Genomic DNA, 21,008 nt, shown 5'->3' on the forward strand with positions numbered 1-21,008 from the left:
CTGTAGTGATTAAAATAGTGGAAGATATAAATTGTAGTAGATATAAAAGTGGATGAGTAAATTGTGAACGCAGAAAATATGTTTTCACTACAGTGTCTTGTTTCAAGTCAAATATAAGGTGGTCACCAGGGAAATATTCCCAATTATGAATATACCCAAGTCAACTGGCTTTTATAGAGAATTTTAATTAATAATACAATGAGGATTTAAAGAAAGAGAGAGAGAATAAGAAAGGAATAAGTATGAAGGGCCTTAGCCAACATGGCCTAGACCTAAGTCTTAAGAGAGAGATCAGTCAGTCCTTAATCACTCACCACAAGATCTGTCCAAGCAAGGATTCTAGTGATCAGAGAGGCACCAGCTGCAATTCAGACTTCCCAGCTGACTGTCCCGAGAGAGACCCGGGAGAGACAGAGTCTCCTTAGAGGGAATTCCAGCCAGAGTCCTCCTCAAAGGGAGTTCCAGCCAGAGAATGTCCCAAGAGCCTGTTTCCAGAGCTCTCTCCCAACAGCCTCCTTAGAGCCTGTTTTTTTTTAAGAGCCTGTCATCTCCTTATATAGGGAATTTTCTCCTATGTCACCTCCCCTAAGTTCTTCCATCTACCAATCACAGTAGACGTTTTTCAAAGGACAGACCATTCTTAGTCCACATCTAAGAAGGTGTAAATTTTTGAGTAATTCACACCAGGAAAGCTCTGAGTAAGTTTCTCAGCACTTTGTTCCTTGTAAATTCACAAGTGGCTTGACCTTTATAGGTACTTATCTTAAGAACTTTTTGCCTTATTATAAGTATGGGCTTAAGTACTTTTCATTGTTCAGAAAAGTTTACAACTTTATCTTCCCCTAGGGCAGACTTAAGTAGGTGAAGTAGAGTTCTCACATTCCTGATCTAAGTAGAGTTCACTGCCCAAATGGAATGGTCTTAATCCAATCTTATGAAGTAGGGTCTGGGAATTTTTAAGGTTCACACTTTTTCCTTTATTTTGTAACAAAGCATGCCTCTGAATAGTTGAAGGAAGCAGGAATCTATTTGAAAATAAAGATGTTATAAAAACAATGTATCAATTAAAAATTTTTTTAAAGATTACACAAGAGTAGAATGTCTCATCTACTAGGATTTACTGAATACGCAGTTTTATTTATTTGCTTTAATTGCATTTGTCTTATGTTTGTTACTCATCTTAGTAGGGCAGTACTATAATAGCAATTTGTATTACAGGTCCTGTGTCTATAAAAATGATCAAGCTTCAAAGGATAATCCAAGTAAAAGTCTACAGGAGGAGGAACCATGCCCAAGATTTGCCCACCAGCTTGTGTATGATGAATTGCACAAGGTACTATTGTGCTTTCTACATGTACAATACCTTTAGCAGGGCAGTGAGGTAGCTCAGTGGAGAAAGCACCAGACCTGAAGATGGGAACTTCCTGGGTTCAAATGTGACCTCAGATACTTCCTAGCTTGTGTGTCCATAGGCAAGTCATTTAACTCCAGTTGCCTGGCCCTTACCATTCTTCTTCCTTAAAACTAATACTTAATATTGATTCTTAAGACAGAAAGTAAAGGTTTTTAAAAGTAAAATAAAATGTATGTGGTATACCCAGTAAGGTGACCTCTCTAAGGAAATCGGGCCATTGGTTTCCTATCATTTGTATAAAACTTATTTGGGAAAAATATAAGGAGCAGATTTGGCATGAGTGCCCTTCTGAATGGAAACAAACTATACACATTCTTATTTTTATCTAAAGGAATCATTTTTATACTTCTCTTGGTTGGAATGAGTCATTTGCTCTCTTCCATTAGCCTAGTTAACAACTATGAAGGCAAGGTTAATTTATAGCTTCTGACATAGTGCTCAGGTGTTTGAAAGAATTTCTTTTGACTTACCAAGTCATTTGCTGTAGTTTAGTATTTGTGTTTTAGAGAACCAGTATTCTTGCTCTTCATTTGAGAATTAGTGAATAAATATGCATGTTGTGAAGTACAAATGAAAGGATGTTGAATTTTTGTAAGAGTTCTTTCCCTTAGTCTTCAGTTAAAAGTAAATAATTTTTCTCCTACAAGGAGCTAGTACTTTATAATGGCATTGAAATCTAATTAATAAGGGGATGCTCAATGTGGCGCAATGGATTGAGAGCCAGGCCTAGAGACGAGAAATTCAGGGTTCAAATATGGTGTCAGGCACATCCTAGCTTTGTGACCCTGGGGAAGTCACTTAACCCCCATTGCCTAGCCCTTACTACTCTTCTGCCTTGGAACCAATACACAGAATTGATTTTATAAAGGAAGATAAGGGTTTAAAAAAAAATAGAAAACTAATATTTTTGAAATTTCATGGAATGCTTAAGGGAAAGACTTGTTTAAGGGTAGTATGCCATTAATTCTATGTTTAATAATTATTTGATTGATTTTATTCCAACATATTACTGGAATTCCTTTTTAACAAACTTATCTTATATGGCCTTATCCAAAAATATTTTAAAAAACATTTTCATACCACTTATTTTTTGTCACTATATCTGACAGACAATATGATTAATATAAAGCCCCTCCCAGAACCTTAAAATTAACTTGCTTAATCAAGTCATATAATGCCTGTTTTGAACTATATCCCCATTTGCTTAAACCTGTTTCTAAACAATACTTCAAGGATCTATGATTCCATTGGTTTGTAAATTGTTATAGGGAAATCATAGAGAAAGCAGGAAGTACTAAAGTAGAGGCAGAGGGAGAATTCCGTAACCTTATAGAGACTGAGTTAGTGGTATTTACTCTGGAGTAGGACACTGTGCATGTGATCTTTCCTTCAAGCAAGTTTCACCTTCTGAGAAGTAGTTGAGATTGGTTTTAAACTCCACAGCAGGATTGTTTGAGTTAAATCATTACTCCCCTTCTTATTGGATCTGTATCTGTTCCTGTGTGTTCCAGCTGCTGCTGTGATTTCTACTAGGACTCCTACCTGTGTTTCTTCCAGTCTTCTCTTCCCCTAATTACCAGCAAAAGGGGAAGGATTCTGGTTAGGATATTACAGGTAGCTGAGATCTGTAGGTACAAATTCAGTGTAGATAACATCTATTCATTCCTATTAGATTTTGATGGGAGGAATTAGTTTTTATACCTATATAGATCATCCTAATTCCCTTCCCTTCCTTCCCTCCCTTAAATATCTTAAATAAACAATTATTTCAGTTTATTGTTTCAATACTCACTCCAACAACATGTCATAGTCATTTCATGCCCTACAAAATGCTTTCCCTGAATAATTGGGACTCCAAAATATATCACCTAATAATAAGCCTTCTATTGATAAATTTGAAGAACCCAGGAGCTGGATGTGGGAAATGGGTGCTCATGTTGTGTCCACATGAAGGCATAACAATTATGTGACTGTAAGGAAATCACTTAACCTTCCCAGGCCTTTTGTGCTTTATCTGTATAATGAAGAAATTGGGCTGGAACCTCAGAGTGGTTCTAAAAGAACAGATTTTCCAGTTCTAAAAGACTTCTTTTAACCCACAACCTCTATGAGTCTCTGTTTCCTCATCTTTAAAATATGTTCCTTGGGTTTGTTGTGAAGAAAGTATTTTATAAATCACAAAGACGATTATTAATAATTATTGTTAGATGGGCTCTCAGATAACAAATGTACATTCTATCATTGTGTACATTCTGTCATTGGTCTTATAACCATTTTTGCCTGGTAGGATCCAACAAAGCTCACATGTAGCTGATTTATCCCTCTAGAGTGTAACAGGTGAAATTATGGCTAAGACTGAATGTACAATTATTTTTGGTCGCCAAGGATTTTATTTATGAAATCCTAATGAAAAACACAAGTCAGCTGGAAATTTATGTTGATTTTAATTGATAGGGGAGGAGATTAAGGAGGAGGAAGAAGGAAAGGAGTATGTTCTTCCCCCCACCCCCACCCCCACCCCGATAGTGCTATAGTGCGAGGGGGGAGATTAGGAGATAAGGGTTTGGAGTATGAAGGAGGAAGGAGTCAGGCTTGAACTCCAAAAAGGGAAAAGGCTAAGCCAAGATGCCTGAACCTGAAATCAGCTCCAGGGAAAAACTCACCACCAACCCAAACAATAGCTGCCATCACACCAAGATGTTGGAACGCTTAGCACACTGCCAGCCAAAGTCTTCTCTCCAGGGAAAGAGCAAGAGATAGGAAGTGACGTGCCTTATAGACGTTTTTACATCACTTTTCTGCATCTCATCTGTACCAATGATAGCTTAGCTTGACTTAGGACAGCCTACGAGTCTGTCAGCTGTTTTCTGCACATGTCTGTTGCCTTTTTTCCCAGATACTTAATCTTGAGTATGGTGCAGGCATCCTGACCTTGTTAAACTGAGTAGGGTGAATAAATGTGGACTTCCAATACCTGATTCTATTATTCCAAGTATCTCTATTGTTACTGATCAGAAAATAGCTAAATCAAATTTTCTAAAAAATGGTCTGATTAGGGTGGAATAGTTTTAAAATTCACAAGAGGGAACTTCCGGTCAAGATGGCGGCTTAGAGAAAGCTAAAGTTCAGATCTCCGTAAATCCTTCCCGACCAATCTCAAACTATAAGCTCCTAAGGCGCCGAAATTCAAAACGATCAACAGCATAGACCCTGGGAATCATCCTCCTGGACCTGGACCTGGTCCAGGTACGGCCCCCCTCAAAAGCCAGAACCCGAGATCACTCGGACCTAAGGGGTAGGGGCTCAGAGTCCAAGGCTCCGGGAAGCTGCGGCCCCTCCCCCCTCAGAGAGAAGGGTCTTCTGAAACAACAGTAACCCTCAGGGCCGACAAGACAGCCTCAGGGCCATCTATTCTGAAGGCAACTTCCGGAAAGCAACCCAACCCAGTCCAGTCGAGGGGCACCTTAGCAGCAGGGAAACAGAGAGAGCCCGGGGAGAGTGTGGCCCCCTGGTCCAACCCTTCCATTCCAGTTCCAGTGAAAGTCATTGCCTTAAGGCATGCTCAGTTTAACCCAGGGAAAGCTCATAGAACGGACAATCTGCCCAGGACTAAAGCCTCTGAACACCAGACAGAGATAAGAAAAGCTAATCCTCCCCATTCAGAGATGGCAAACTCCACAGAAGCACAGAAGCCCCAAAATCCCAAGAAAAATAAGAAGAAAGGGGCAACTTTGGACACATTCTATGGAGCCAAAATACAAAATACAGAGGAGATAGAAGACGATACACAAGAAAATGCTCCGAAACCTTCCAAAGGAAATGGAAACTCTCCACAAACCCATGAAGAATTTGAATCAGAAATGACCAAAAAGATGGAAGCTTTCTGGGAGGAAAAGTGGGAAATAATGCAAAAGAAATTCACGTATCTACAAAACCGGTGTGACCAAACTGAAAAGGAAAAGCAGGCTTTAAAGGCCAGAATCAGGCAACTGGAAGACAACGATCATGTAAAAGAGCAAGAATTAATAAAGCAAAGCCAAAATACCAAGAAATTAGAAGAGAACATACAATATCTCACCGACAAGGTGACAGATCTGGAAAATAGAGGGAGAAGAGATAATTTAAGAATAATTGGACTTCCAGAAAAGCCAGAAATAAACACCAAACTCGACATGGTGATACAAGATATAATCAAAGAAAATTGCTCAGAGATTCTAGAACAAGGGGGCAATACAGCCACTGACAGAGCTCACAGAACACCTTCTACACTAAACCCCCAAAAGACAACTCCCAGGAATATAATTGCCAAATTCCAAAGCTATCAAACAAAAGAAAAAATCCTACAGGAAGCCAGAAAAAGACAATTTAGATATAAAGGAATGCCAATCAGGGTCACACAAGACCTTGCAAGTTCTACTCTGAATGACCATAAGGCATGGAACATGATTTTCAGAAAGGCAAGAGAGCTGGGTCTTCAACCAAGAATCAGCTATCCAGCAAAACTGACTATATACTTCCAAGGGAAAGTATGGGCATTCAACAAAATAGAAGATTTCCAACTTTTTGCAAAGAAAAGACCAGAACTCTGTGAAAAGTTTGATACCGAAAAACAAAGAGCAAGGAATACCTGAAAAGGTAAATATTAAGGAAAGGGGAAAGGAGAAAAATGTTATCTTCTTCCTTTATTCAAACTCTCTTCTATAAGGAGTACATTTCTCTCAATCTATGTATACTAACATGTGGGGAAAATGTAATGTATAAATAGGGGGTAAAGAAAGACCAAATAGAATAATCTTTCTCACACAAAGATTCACATGGGAAGGGGAAGGGAAGAAAACTCCTATAAGAAGGAGAGGAAGAGAGGGTTTTTTACTTAAACCTTAATCTCAGGGAAATCAACTCTGAGAGGGAAAAACATCCAGATCCATTGGGATCTTGAATTCTATCTTACCCAACAAGGGTAGGGAGAAGGGAAAACCAAGGGGGGGAGGGGGAGAGGAAAAACAAAAAGGGAGGGAAAGAGAGGGGGGAGGGGGAGGGAACAAAAAGGGAGGGACTAAAAAGGGAAACATCAAGGGAGGGGACAAGGGGGACAGATTTCAAGTAAATCACTGGACTAAAAGGTAGAGCCGAAGAAGAAAAGGTTAGAATTAGGGAAGGATATAAAAATGCCAGGGAGTCCACAAATGACAATCATAACTTTGAACATGAATGGGATGAACTCACCCATAAAATGTAGACAAATAGCAGAATGGATTAGAATCCAAAACCCTACCATATGTTGTCTTCAAGAAACACACATGAGGCGGGTTGACACCCACAAGGTCAGAATTAAAGGATGGAGTAAGACCTTCTGGGCCTCAACTGACAGAAAGAAAGCAGGAGTGGTAATCATGATATCTGATAAAGCCAAAGCAAAAATAGACCTGATCAAAAGGGATAGGGAAGGTAATTATATTTTGTTAAAAGGGACTTTAGACAATGAGGAAATATCATTAATCAACATGTATGCACCAAATAATATAGCACCCAAATTTCTAATGGAGAAACTAGGAGAATTGAAGGAAGAAATAGACAGTAAAACCATATTAGTGGGAGACTTGAACCAACCATTATCAAATTTAGATAAATCAAATCAAAAAATAAATAAGAAAGAGGTAAAAGAAGTGAATGAAATCTTAGAAAAATTAGAATTAATAGACATATGGAGAAAAATAAATAGGGATAAAAAGGAATACACCTTCTTCTCAGCACCACATGGCACATTCACAAAAATTGACCATACATTAGGTCACAGAAACATAGCACAGAAATGCAGAAAAGCAGAAATAATGAATGCAACCTTCTCAGATCACAAGGCAATAAAAATAATGATTAGTAATGGTACATGGAAAACCAAATCTAAAACCAATTGGAAATTAAACAATATGATACTCCAAAATCGTTTAGTTAAAGAAGAAATCATAGAAACAATTAATAATTTCATCGAGGAAAATGACAATGGCGAGACATCCTTTCAAACCTTTTGGGATGCAGCCAAAGCGGTAATCAGAGGTAAATTCATATCCCTGATTGCTTATATTAACAAACTAGGGAGAACAGAGATCAATCAATTGGAAATGCAAATAAAAAAACTCAAAAGCGATCAAATTAAAACCCCCCAGCAGAAAACCAAACTAGAAATCCTAAAAATTAAGGGAGAAATTTATAAAATCGAAAGTGATACAACTATTGATTTAATAAATAAGACAAGAAGCTGGTACTTTGAAAAAACAAACAAAATAGACAAAGTACTGGTCAATCTAATTTAAAAAAGGAAGGAAGAAAAGCAAATTAACAGCATTAAAGATGAAAAGGGGGACAGCAACCCCGATGAAGAGGAAATTAAGGCAATCATTAGAAATTACTTTGCCCAATTATATGGCAATAAATACACCAATTTAGGGGATATGGATGAATATATACAAAAATACAAACTGCCTAGACTAACAGAAGAGGAAATAGAATTCTTAAATAATCCCATATCAGAAAATGAAATCCAACAAGCCATCAAAGAACTTCCTAAGAAAAAATCCCCAGGGCCTGATGGATTCACCAGTGAATTCTATCAAACATTCAGAGAACAGTTAATCCCAATACTATACAAACTATTTGACATAATAAGCAAAGAGGGAGTTCTACCAAACTCCTTTTATGACACAAACATGGTACTGATTCCAAAACCAGGCAGGTCAAAAACAGAGAAAGAAAACTATAGACCAATCTCCCTAATGAATATAGATGCAAAAATCTTAAATAGGATACTAGCAAAAAGACTCCAGCAAGTGATCAGAAGGATCATCCACCATGATCAAGTAGGATTTATACCACGGATGCAGGGCTGGTTCAACATTAGGAAAACCATCCACATAATTGACCACATCAACAAGCAAACCAGCAAGAACCACATGATTATCTCAGTAGACGCAGAAAAAGCCTTTGATAAAATACAACACCCATTCCTATTTAAAACACTAGAAAGCATAGGAATAGAAGGGTCATTCCTAAAAATAATAAACAGTATATATCTAAAACCATCAGCTACTATAATCTGCAATGGGGATAAACTAGACGCATTCCCAATAAGATCAGGAGTGAAACAAGGATGCCCATTATCACCTCTACTATTTGACATTGTACTAGAAACACTAGCAGTAGCAATTAGAGAAGAAAAAGAAATTGAAGGCATCAAAATAGGCAAGGAGGAGACCAAGTTATCACTCTTTGCAGATGACATGATGGTCTACTTAAAGAATCCTAGAGATTCAACCAAAAAGCTAATTGAAATAATCAACAACTTTAGCAAAGTTGCAGGATACAAAATAAACCCACATAAATCATCAGCTTTTCTATATATCTCCAACACAGCTCAGCAGCAAGAACTAGAAAGAGAAATCCCATTCAAAATCACCTTAGACAAAATAAAATACCTATGAATCTACCTCCCAAGACAAACACAGGAACTATATGAACACAACTACAAAACACTCTCCACACAACTAAAACTAGACTTGAGCAACTGGAAAAACATTAACTGCTCATGGATAGGACGAGCCAATATAATAAAAATGACCATCCTACCCAAACTTATTTATCTATTTAGTGCCATACCCATTGAACTACCAAAATACTTCTTCACTGATTTAGAAAAAACCATAACAAAGTTCATTTGGAAGAACAAAAGATCAAGGATATCCAGGGAAATAATGAAAAAAAAAACACATATGATGGGGGCCTTGCAGTCCCTGACCTTAAACTATATTACAAAGCAGCAGTCATCAAAACAATTTGGTACTGGCTAAGAAACAGAAAGGAAGATCAGTGGAATAGACTGGGGGAAAGCGACCTCAGCAAGACAGTATACGATAAACCCAAAGATCCCAGCTTTTGGGACAAAAATCCACTATTCGATAAAAACTGCTGGGAAAATTGGAAGACAGTGTGGGAGAGACTAGGAATAGATCAACACCTCACACCCTACACCAAGATAAATTCAAAATGGGTGAGTGACTTAAACATAAAGAAGGAAACCATAAGTAAATTGGGTAAACAGAGAATTGTATACATGTCAGACCTTTGGGAGGGGAAAGACTTTAAAACCAAGCAAGACATAGAAAGAATCACAAAATGTAAAATAAATAATTTTGACTACATCAAATTAAAAAGCTTTTGCACAAACAAAACCAATGTAACTAAAATCAGAAGAGAAACAACAAATTGGGAAAAAATCTTCATAGATACCTCTGACAAAGGTTTAATTATTCAAATTTATAAAGAGCTAAATCAACTGTACAAAAAATCAAGCCATTCTCCAATTGATAAATGGGCAAGGGACATGGATAGGCAGTTCTCAGATAAAGAAATCAAAACTATTAATAAGCACATGAAGAAGTGTTCTAAATCTCTTATAATCAGAGAGATGCAAATCAAAACAACTCTGAGGTATCACCTCACACCTAGCAGATTGGCTAACATAACAGCAAAGGAAAGTAATGAATGCTGGAGGGGATGTGGCAAAGTAGGGACATTAATTCATTGCTGGTGGAGTTGTGAACTGATCCAACCATTCTGGAGGGCAATTTGGAACTATGCCCAAAGGGCGACAAAAGAATATCTACCCTTTGACCCAGCCATAGCACTGCTGGGTCTGTACCCCAAAGAGATAATGGACAAAAAGACTTGTACAAAAATATTCATAGCTGCGCTCTTTGTGGTGGCCAAAAACTGGAAAATGAGGGGATGCCCATCAATTGGGGAATGGATGAGTAAATTGTGGTATATGTTGGTGATGGAATACTAATGTGCTAAAAGGAATAATAAAGTGGAGGAGTTCCATGGAGACTGGAACAACCTCCATGAAGTGATGCAGAGTGAGAGGAGCAGAACCAGGAGAACATTGTACACAGAGACTAATACACTGTGGTATAATTGAATGTAATGGACTTCTCCATTAGGGGCGGTGTAATGTCCCTGAACAATTTGCAGGGATCTAGAAGAAAAAAACACCATTCATAAGCAGAGGATAAACTGTGGGAGTAGAAACACCGAGGAAAAGCAACTGCCTGAATACAACGGTTGAGGGGATATGACAGAGGAGAGACTCTAAATGAACACTCTAATGCAAATATTATCAACATAGCAATGGGTTCAAATCAAGAAAACATGTAATGCCCAGGTGATTTACGTGTCGGCTATGGGGGGTGGGGGGAAGGAAAAAAAATGATCTATGTCTTTAATGAATAATGCTTGGAAATGATCAAATAAAATATAAAAAACAAAAAACAAAAAAAAATTCACAAGAGCAGAGATATCAAACTCATAGGGCAAAGCATATTAAAATGTAATTGAGAAATGTTTACCCAAATAAATAAAAATACAGAGCAACATAGGTGGTAACTGGTTTGTGATTTTCTAAGTTGATATGTGGCCCTCAGGGACCCAATTCTATCTGGGTCTGATACTGCTGCCATAAAGACCAGGACTATTACCTCCATGCTCTGCTAGGGCATCAATGTAGGATTTCAGTGGTTTAATATTGCAAACAGCTTTTGATCAGCTTTGTGTAAATTACTTAAAGCAAATTCATAATCCCAGTTTGGCTCCCTGGAAGCATGATCCCTCCAACAGACTTCCAGACCACCTTGTTCACTTTCAGTATTTCCTCCTAAGACATAATGTAAGTTATGAATGCTTTTTTGAGGGGAGTGGATGATTCAGAGCTATATTTTCATTGATGAAGAGAGGTGTCAAACAGAGCTTCAGCTATTTTGCAGTTTTTAATTGGATGACCTCAAATCATGACAAACTTATTCACTTCCTCTCACCTTGAGCACTAAGATGTAAGATAACTTGCCCAGAATCAAACAGGGAGTCCAAATCAGTCAAGCGTTCGTGGTTCAGAAACTATCTCTATTTCCTATTCTAATCAAATATAATTGGTAAAAAAATAATCTTAGAGCTCTAGAAACTCTAGAATTCTAGAAAGAATTCTATAAACAAGTATAAGTGATTTAGAAATGTTAGTTTTATGCTGCAAATTTTATTCTCTTGCTTTAAAAAAACATTGCCATGGAAAAATGCAAAAATATATATTTTGTCTCAAGCTTAAGGGAAATATCTTTTGGATGTGTGTAGAAATTTGGCTCAGAATACAGTGTTAGGATGAAAGAAGTTCAGCTTTCACCTACTTGAAAGAAATTGATGTTTGTGCAAGACTAAATATGGACAGCCATATGGTTTCTTAGAAGAAGAGGTAATTTTGTAAGAAAATAATAAATAAAATGTTTTTCCTGATATAAAATTTGTAATTTCATGGTCCTGTATAAAAGTTGTCTTTGGCTCTTGCCAGCTCTTACTGAAGTCCAAAATGTTTTAGAACTTGCTTCAAAAATATTGGTTAATATAAACAGAACTTGAAGTTGGTGTGAGGGTGCTGACACAAAGTTTATTCCTATCACTCTCCAAGATATAACTTGAGAGACCTCCTATAGAAACTCTTCCCAGGCTAACCCAACCCAATGTATGAACTCCTTTGCTCTTTATATTCCTTTAGGACTTTTATGTATGCAGTTTATACTTCCTGGCCTATTTTATATTCTGTGCCTTTATTTAACTGTATTGTAAATAGTTTTGTGAGAAAGGACCCACTTATTATTGTGGCTTTCTTCTTGTTTTCTTTTTTTTTAAATGGTAATAGAAAAGGAAGGGACAACTAGGCGGCATTGTGGATAGAGCACCAGACCTAGAGTCAGGAGGACCTAGGTTCAAATGTGGCCTCATACTCTTCCTAACCCCACTTGTCTAGCCCTTGCTGCTATTCTGTCTTAGAAGTGATACTAAAACAGAAAGTTAAGATTTAAAAAAGGACTGCATCCTATAGTTAATACGAGTTCTGAGTGCATCGTCAGGAAGACCCAAATTCAAATCCACTTTGTAAGACTACCCATGTGACCATGGGCAAGCTATTTAACCTTTCTGAACCTCACATATTCTCTAAGATTTATCTACTAGAATATAATCAACCTAGAAAAGCATTTATTAAATGCCTACTATGTAACAGGCACTGGGAGTATGAAGACAAAAATAAAACAGTTCTTGCCCACAAAAGTACCTTTTGTCAGGGGAAATAGCATAGACAATTCCAAATAAAATCAATGCAAAAGTAATTTGTGCCTGGGAGAAGAGAGGGAGACTAGGGGAATCAGGAAAGGTTTCATGTAGTTAGTAGCTCTTGTGTGTAGAAACTAGAGGTTTTAAGAGGTGAGGTGAGAGCTTATAATAAGAATGAGGAACATCTATTGCCAGGCTAGAGAGGCAGGAAATGGAATATCATATTTGAGAAACAAAGAGGATAGTTTCTTTGATCCAAAGTGTGAGGGAAAATATTGTGTAAAAAGCTGAACAGAAGAATCATTGTAGAGGTGAGAAGGATTACTGGAGTTTTTTGTTTGTTTGTTTGTTTGTTTTTTAGTAGGAGGGTGGTATGGCCAGATGTGCAGTTTAGGAAAGTCATGAAGGCTGCTTTCTGGAGAATGGATTAGAGTGGAAAGATTTTCAAGGTGAGGAAACCAATCTTTGTGATCGTCTGGGAAACAGGTGATAAGGACCCTAAACTAGATGGTTATTGAATTGGAATGGAGATATTTTCGAGAGATGTAGTGGAGAAAGAAATGATAAGATTTAGCAACTGATTGGATATATGGAGTGAGAACCAGCAGCATTTAGGGCATTATTGTCCCTGGGGGCCTTGGGCTTAGAGTCCTGATCTGTCTCCTCTATGGTACATGCTCCCTGCCACCTATTTTTCTTCCTCAAACTGCCTTCTTACATTATATTGGTGATGAAGAGAACAGTTGCTCCTTTACATGATGGCTACAGGGGCTTTGTAGGAATTAGAGCTGGGAGAGTTACTGCTATTTGATGGACTGTTGGACTTAGCCCTCTATGAGTAGTAGTTGGTCAGTGGTTGATGGTCTTGGTGGCAATGGCAAATCCCTTCAAAGAACTTCAAGAGGAGACAGTTAGGTGATTCAGTGGGTAGAGAGCCAGGCCTGGAGGTGGGAGGTCCTGTATTTCAAATTTGGCATCAGATACTTCCTAGCTGTGTGGCCCAGGGCAAGTCTTTGATCCCCATTGCCTAAGCCTTACTGCTCTTCTGTCTTGGAACCAATACTTAGTATTGATTCTTACATGGAAAATAAGGATTTTAAGGGGGAAAAAGAAATGACTAAAAGAACTAGCTTGGAAGCTGAACCACTCTTCTAGTGGCAGCTTCCAAAATTGCAAGCATATATGCCAAGGCAGAAATAATATCCTTGTGTACAAATAGTCTTTTTTATTCTAGGAGATGTTTTATATTGTAGTTACTTATTTAGCTAGATTGTAAACTTTCTTGTTAGAAGGGGCTGTATTTTATTATTATGACTCTGTATTGATTATTATATAGTCACAACACACATTAGAAGATCTGAGAGTTTTCTGGGCATCCTACATGTATTTATGTAACTTTACATTGCCATGCATCACTCTTGTGTAGATTTTTAAAAATGAATTCTCAATCTGTTTCCTATTACATTGTAAACTACTTCAGGAAAGGAATTATGTCTTATTTTTCTTTTCTGTCTTACTCTTAGACATCTCTTAACAATGTTAAATTGCTGCCCAAAACACATTGAAGCCAAATGGAGACTTTGAGAGGTGTAGGAATGGGATTCCTTACACAAAGCAAACTCAGGAGAAGAGAGTTATCTTGTGCAAACAAATTTGAGCATGTTTATAGATTTTTATCACTTATGTAAAGCAATTCTCTCATTCATTTATATCAAATGTCCATACCTAATTTTATTATGACTTATAGATACATTTGAGTATGCAAGCGATTTTTAAAATCTTGTTTCTCTTTTCTGTTTTAGGTTCACTATTTGTTTGGTGGAAATCCTGGCAAATCCTGCTCCCCAAAGATGAGATTGGATGATTTCTGGTCACTGAAACTCTGCCGTCCTTCAAAGGAATACTTGTTGAGGCATTGTAAATACCTTATAAGGAAACACAGGTACAAAAGCAGTAGTATATCTCACAGTTTTGTTTTGTTTGTTCTCACAATAAAACATCATCTTTTGAAGCTACTATGCCACCTAAGAACTATTTGGAGACATATTCTATTGGAAAAATCTAATAAATATACAGTGTAACTGTGCTATAATTGATCATAAGCTTTGTTCATATTCCTTTGCACTCTCCTTGAAAGTAAGACTAAAGTTGCTAATTACAAAGTTCCTAATGAGAGACAAAGTGACTAATTTATATGAACCTGGTAAATTAAAGATACTGGAAAACAAAATCTCATAATATATATCACACACACAACGTATCTTAAAATTCAACATAATATAGAACAGAACTCACTGCCTTTCTTCTCAAACCTACTCCTCTTCCTTAATTTCCTATTTCTGCTCAGAGTGCCACCATTTTCTGGTCCTCCAGGTTTGCAATCTCAGGGTATTCTTTGCCTCTCCTTTTTCCTTCCATTCACATGACCACTGCCTTCATTCAGTTCCTTATCACTTCCAACTTAACTGTTGGAATGTAGCCTTTCTTGACTTTTTTGCCTCCATCTCCCCGCTCTCCAATTCATTTTCCACACAGTTGCCAAAATGGTTTTTCAAGGCTTGGCCATGGTCTCTCCCCTATTCCCTCTTACTCTGAAGATTAAATTACAGATATTTCCATTTGGGTATTTAAAGCCCTTCACAATCTCATATGTTTCCATGGCTGTATCATCTGTTTCTCTTCATGTACTCTACAGTCGAGTCAGATCAACTTTGGTTCAGCCTATCATTTTGTATGCTCAGACTGTACTCTGTACTCTCTCCTTCACTCTGCCTTTTAGGATTCCTGCCTTTCTACAGAGCTTAGCCCTCAACATCTCTTCTTTTTATTTGGGAAAGACTTGTGGATTGTTAGAGTGTAAGCTCCTTGAGAGTAGGACTTGATTAATTCTTTGTTTTTGTATCCCTGGCACATAGTAGTTGCTTAATAGATGCATACTGATTCATTAGAATTTTTAAAAATGTATTAAACCAGTAAGAATTAGACCAGCCCTCAGTGATATTCGGACAATTTATATTTTGTTAAACCTCTTGCCCAAAATACATTGTGATAGGTGACCTACATAGAATCATTAACACATGGACTTTCAAAACATAGATTTTAAATTCAGGCTTAATTCCACTTTCTGTTCTGAATTCAAATTGTGTTTTAGACATTTGCTAACTGTGTGACCTTGGCCAAATCCCTCAAAAGCTTCCAATCTTAGTTTCCTCATCTGTAAAGTGGAGAGAATACACTTACCTCACAGGGTTGTTGTGAAGATAAAATGAAATAACATAATAAAATGAAGCACCATAACTTGAAACTGTATAAATGCTAGCTGTTTTTATTAGTTGAGAATCAGTAGCTAGGCCTCATTTTCATAATCTTCATAGCTTTATGTATGGTGATTTAAAAAATTTTAGTTAATATAAAACATAGCATAGGGGCAGCTGGGTGGGTTCAGTGGATTGAGGGCCAGGCCTAGATTTGAGAGATCCTGGGTTCAAATGTGACCTCAGACCCTTCTTAGCTGTATGACCCTGGGCAAGTCCCTTAACTACTCTTGCCTAGCTCTTATTGTTTTTCCTTCCTTGGAACATATTTAGTGTTGACTCTAAAATAAAAATTAAAGGTTAAAAAAAAATAGCACAGGTGCTCAAATTATTAAGCAGTATAGTCACAAATTATCTGCTGCAGCATTTGGATTTAAACCAGTAAAGAATGAGGCCATTTCTCCAAGAATAACATTATATATCAATGGTCACTTGAAATTCCCATGAACAAAGAATAGATCCTTTTCCAGTTTTCTTCTATGAAAGTCACTCTTGCCTTTGGCTTAAATAGGAAGCAGAGTCTTTTTTTCTGATTGGCCTGACAGTTTGATTGTTGGACCTCCCCTGAGAGTCTCCATTGGTGGATATTTCAAAGAGATAGGCTTAGGGGAGACAACTGGTCTTTCCTCTTACCAGGAGGACCTCAGCACACCCTTTCTGCCCTGCCCTGTGGCTTACTTTTCCAAATGGGTCAAAGTTCACCATGGCTTTAATCCTTTTAAGATCTTAACAAAAGACTAAAACTCCCAACCCAGTTTGATAGCCTGGTGGGGAAGAGTATCCCTGGCCTGTTTTTACCTGACCTGGGAGGCAAAAGAGGGGAAATGATTTCACATAGAAATACTAAAATTAATACAAATCAGTACTAATTTTCTTTACAGCTGACTAATTTTATAAGTGCATCTTTTTTTTTCTGCTACCACTACATTAAACTTTTAAAAGAAATTTGTAATTGTTGGAAAGGGAAAGAAGGACCAGTTATTGGACTACAGATATGTATGAGATAAAAACATTTCTGCATTAATCAATATGCATCCTTTAACTAAAATGCATGGAACATTAACTTTATAGTTTAACCTTGCAAGTATTTTCCTTACACCTGTGGACCCAAAAAGCTTTACATTTCTGTCAAATTTTTATTAGTTTACCTCCACTTCCCATTTTCTACTGCTCTCTATATCATAAAGATAACTCCAACATGCTTATTCGCCTACTTTATATAAACAAACAAACAGAAAAAAACACCTGGAATTCAAATGTCAAGCCCTTTAAAAATATATGGAAACATGGAGTCAGCTGGGTTGCTTAGTGGATTGGCATTCAGGCCTAAAGATGGGAGGTCCTGGGTTCAGATTTGGCCTCAGTCACTTCCTAGCTATGTGACCCTGAGCAAAAAGTCACTTACCCCATTGCCTAAGCTCTTACTGCTCTTCTGCCTTGGAACTTATAACAGTGTAAAGGTTTGGGGGTTGAGTGTATATGTGTGTATATGCACACACACACACACACACACACACACACACACACACACACACACACACACAGTTGAGTTGAGACACCCATTATATATTAAGTTTCTACTGTTGCAGACTAGCACTGTGCTGGTCTCTGGGGAAAGTAAAGTTTACATGAGATACAGTCCCTGCCTTATTGTGTCTAATTTAGTAGGGGAAAAGAGAAATAGTGTGGCATTATGGAGAAAGATTCAGTCAAGAGAAAAATGGAGTTAAACTCATCTCTGATTCTTAAAAGCTCTTTGATAATGTTTAAGTTTTTTGGCTTCTTTGACTTTTGATTTTTTTAATCTGTAAGATAGGAATGACACCTATAAATCCTTAATAAGGTTATTATGAAAGTGAAATGAGATATATGTAAAGCATTTTGTAAACATTAAAGATGTATATCTCCTGCCAGTCATGATAGTAGCTGGTCTACATGTCAGCTATTATTATTGTTCCTTTTATAATCTAGGATAAGTTGCTTATATGGATGGTAGGGATGATAACCTGTTTTTGACTTCAGTAATTCTAAAAATGTGGTATTCAAAGATCTTTGAAATGATTTGTAGGCTGACCCAGAAGTACAAGTCATACAAACTTTTTAGAAAAGCATATTGACTACAGTTAACCTAAACTTCACAATGAAAATTACAAAAATGAATTTTTAAAAATATGATCACCATATTTATTATTTACCTAAGCCAAAACATTATAAGGTTGTATGGTGTCAAAAAGAAACCGTTGGAATCCATAGGACTGCTTTTGCCCAACAAAGCAATTAATGGACTGAAGAGTTTGAATCTATGCAGTTTTGAAGGCATCTGAGCAGAAGTTTGTTTGACAGGATTTTAAAATTGGCCTGTGGTATTCAATACTTTGGTACTTCCATGGATCTGTGATTGCATCTGTTTGAATGCTGTCTCCAACAGTGAAGATCTTGACTCATCACTGCGCTCTTGTGTGACTTGCCCATGTCTGCTTTAAACAAGAGGTCCACTCTCCTTGTTGAGTGCCTTCCTCAAGTTCTCTTAACCTTATGTGGATACCAATGGATACCAGCAACATAGGCTGTCCATTCATCACTTTCACTGCATGTTCAGCTGGCCTCTTTTTCCAGACATAAATTTCTCTTATTAAATGTTTAAAGCTACTTCCCTCGCATAATACTTTGTTGGTAATATGTTGCAGCCTACTGAGGCCCATGATGTATCTCCATTGACTTCTCTACTATAACTCACAACTATAATTCTTCAGGGACTATTATATTCCATGATTTGAAGCTATTCAGCATCACTGGAAGAATATTAATGTTAAAAAGATGGATCTATGTCTCAGGTAGAAGCTTGGGATCATTTTTTAAAACATGCATTTTCATAAAGGCAGCAAGGGCAACACACGTTTTCAATGATGGACTCAGTCCATTGCCCATCCGCAGCACCTACACAAGATACCTATGCTGATGGATGGACTATATAGGTTACCCATTCAACTGCATATCATAGTGTGGATATTAGGTATTCTTCATCCACTTGATTTTTGCCATGTGGATAATTAGACTGAACTCTCTCAATTGATTATGGATCTTTGCTCTGCACTGTTCTGGGGCTTGATACAATCAGCACAATGTCATCCATAAACAGGAGCATTTGGAGGACTTCTTCATCAATGGGAAATCGCTCTTCAATTTGGATTCCACACTGAACATTCCCCTTGTGATGACAATACCTTTTGTAAGTATATGTCTCCCTGTTTTATACTTCACATATTAATAACCAGATGGTCATTGAACAAAGCTATTTCTGTTACATCTTTCAATCTTAAGATTTTTACATGTGCATGAGAGTTCCCTTGTTGGATTAGAGGAGAAACCATCCAGAGAATTTTGTTTGCCAAGTCAAATGATTTTTTCAAAAATAGTTAATAAAATAAAAGAGGTCAAAGAATATGAACAAACAGTTCTGAAAGGAATTGCAAACTATTAATGAATACGTTAAAGAATGCTCTAAGAGAAATGCAAAACAACTCTGAGGTTTCACCTCACACCCAACAAAATTGGCAAAGGTGACAAAAGAAGAAAATAATCAATGTTGAAATGGTTGTAGAAAAACTGGCATGCTAATGCAGTTGGTGGAACTCTAATTGACATGACCATTCTGGAAAGCAATTTGGGATTTTTTTTTTTTAAGAAAGTGCCTAAAATGCCCATACCTTTTGACCCAGAGATTCCACTGCTAGGCATCCAGAGAAGCCAGTGGAAAAAAAGAAAGGCTCCATACACAATTAAATTTATAGCAATATTTTTTGTAGTTGTAAAGAATTAGAAACAAAGTAAATGCCCATTGCCTGAGGAATGATTTAACAAATATGGTGCATAAATGTAATGGAATATTACTCTACTGTAAGAAACAGTGAATATTATGAATATAAAGAATCATGAGAAATTTTATGTGAACTATTACAAGGTAAAATAAGGAGAACCAGGAAAACTGTAACCAATGACTACAACAGTATAAATGGAAAGAACAACACCTCAAAACAATGGAATACTTCAAAATCCTAAGGACTAGACTGGGACCCCAAAGAAGAGCTAGAACAAGACATTCCTTCTCCCTGTCCTTCTTTGAAGAGGTGGACCTCCTGCTTGCTGGGTGTGTTGGCTAGGGTTGCTCAACTCTTTTCTTCCTCTTTTGTTATTCTTCACTATAGGAGATGGCTGAGGGTTGAGGGGAGAGTTGAGAGGAATAGAGTGGAAATTATAGATGATAACAAAAACAAAAGACAACAATTAAAATTTATTTTCAAAAGAAGAAATGAAATATCATGAAAATTTAACTTCCAAGCTTAATTCCAGAGAAGAAGTATGAGAAGGCACCTCCCTTCCATCTTTGAAGAGGTAGTTGATTATAGTTCTAGACCACGGTTGATATTATCAGACTTTTTTGATGTGTTGGTTAATTTTGCTAAACTTATTTTCTCTTTTATTTACTTATTTTAATAAAAGATGGTTCTCTGAGGGGGAGGGTAGAAGGGATATATTGGGAAATGTAGGTTATGTAAAAATAAAAGATAGAAATAAAATTAATTTTATAATACTACCCATTAAATTATTTATCTTAATCCCAAGTATGATTTTTGATCACAAAAGTCTTATCAATAGGATGGGTGAGTTGTTAACTTACATTTTCTTTGACACCCTTTTATATGATAACAAGATCAATGTTTCTTTCCTTAGGTTATTTTTCAGTTAGATTGAGAATTTTGCAAACTTATAAAGCATCAAAACTAGTATGTCCTAATTGAAAGACAGGGAAATTGATCAGTGGAAAAGACCTAGAAGCAACCAAGCATAGTAGACTAGTGTTCAATAAACCCCAAAACAAATTATTAGGGTAAAGACTACCTATTCAGTAAGACCTCCTGAGAAAAGTGGAAAGAAGTTCAGTAGAAATTCATTTTAGGCCAACATTTCACACCATTGAAAACAGTTTGACAAATACTTGCTAGACTTAAATATTAACAGTCACATAATTTTTAAAATTAGTATAATGTAAGGCATTTCCTCTGACAATTATGGCTGTAGAACAATTCTTAAGCACACAAAACAGAGGTAGTCATAGAAGACAGAATCTACAA

The 21,008-nt window shown here is 36.9% G+C and overlaps 1 protein-coding gene across 4 annotated transcripts in view; it reads left to right on the top strand.

The window, feature by feature from the left end:
- The window catches only part of MKLN1 (muskelin 1), a 242,854-nt gene that overhangs the window by 200,718 nt on the left and 21,128 nt on the right, over positions 1 to 21,008 (top strand). For 3 of the 4 annotated variants that reach the window (XM_001367124.4, XM_016426164.2, XM_056800884.1), the window contains 2 exons: positions 1,219 to 1,333; positions 14,365 to 14,504. In XM_001367124.4, coding sequence (XP_001367161.1) covers positions 1,219 to 1,333; positions 14,365 to 14,504 — 255 coding nt within the window. Of the gene's footprint in view, positions 1 to 1,218; positions 1,334 to 14,364; positions 14,505 to 19,015; positions 19,106 to 21,008 lie in introns of all 4 variants that reach the window. The other variant, XM_016426163.2, reaches the window with a different exon arrangement.

Source organism: Monodelphis domestica, chromosome 5 (assembly GCF_027887165.1).
Source record: "Monodelphis domestica isolate mMonDom1 chromosome 5, mMonDom1.pri, whole genome shotgun sequence".
In the NCBI taxonomy this organism is placed as follows: Eukaryota; Metazoa; Chordata; class Mammalia; order Didelphimorphia; family Didelphidae; genus Monodelphis; species Monodelphis domestica.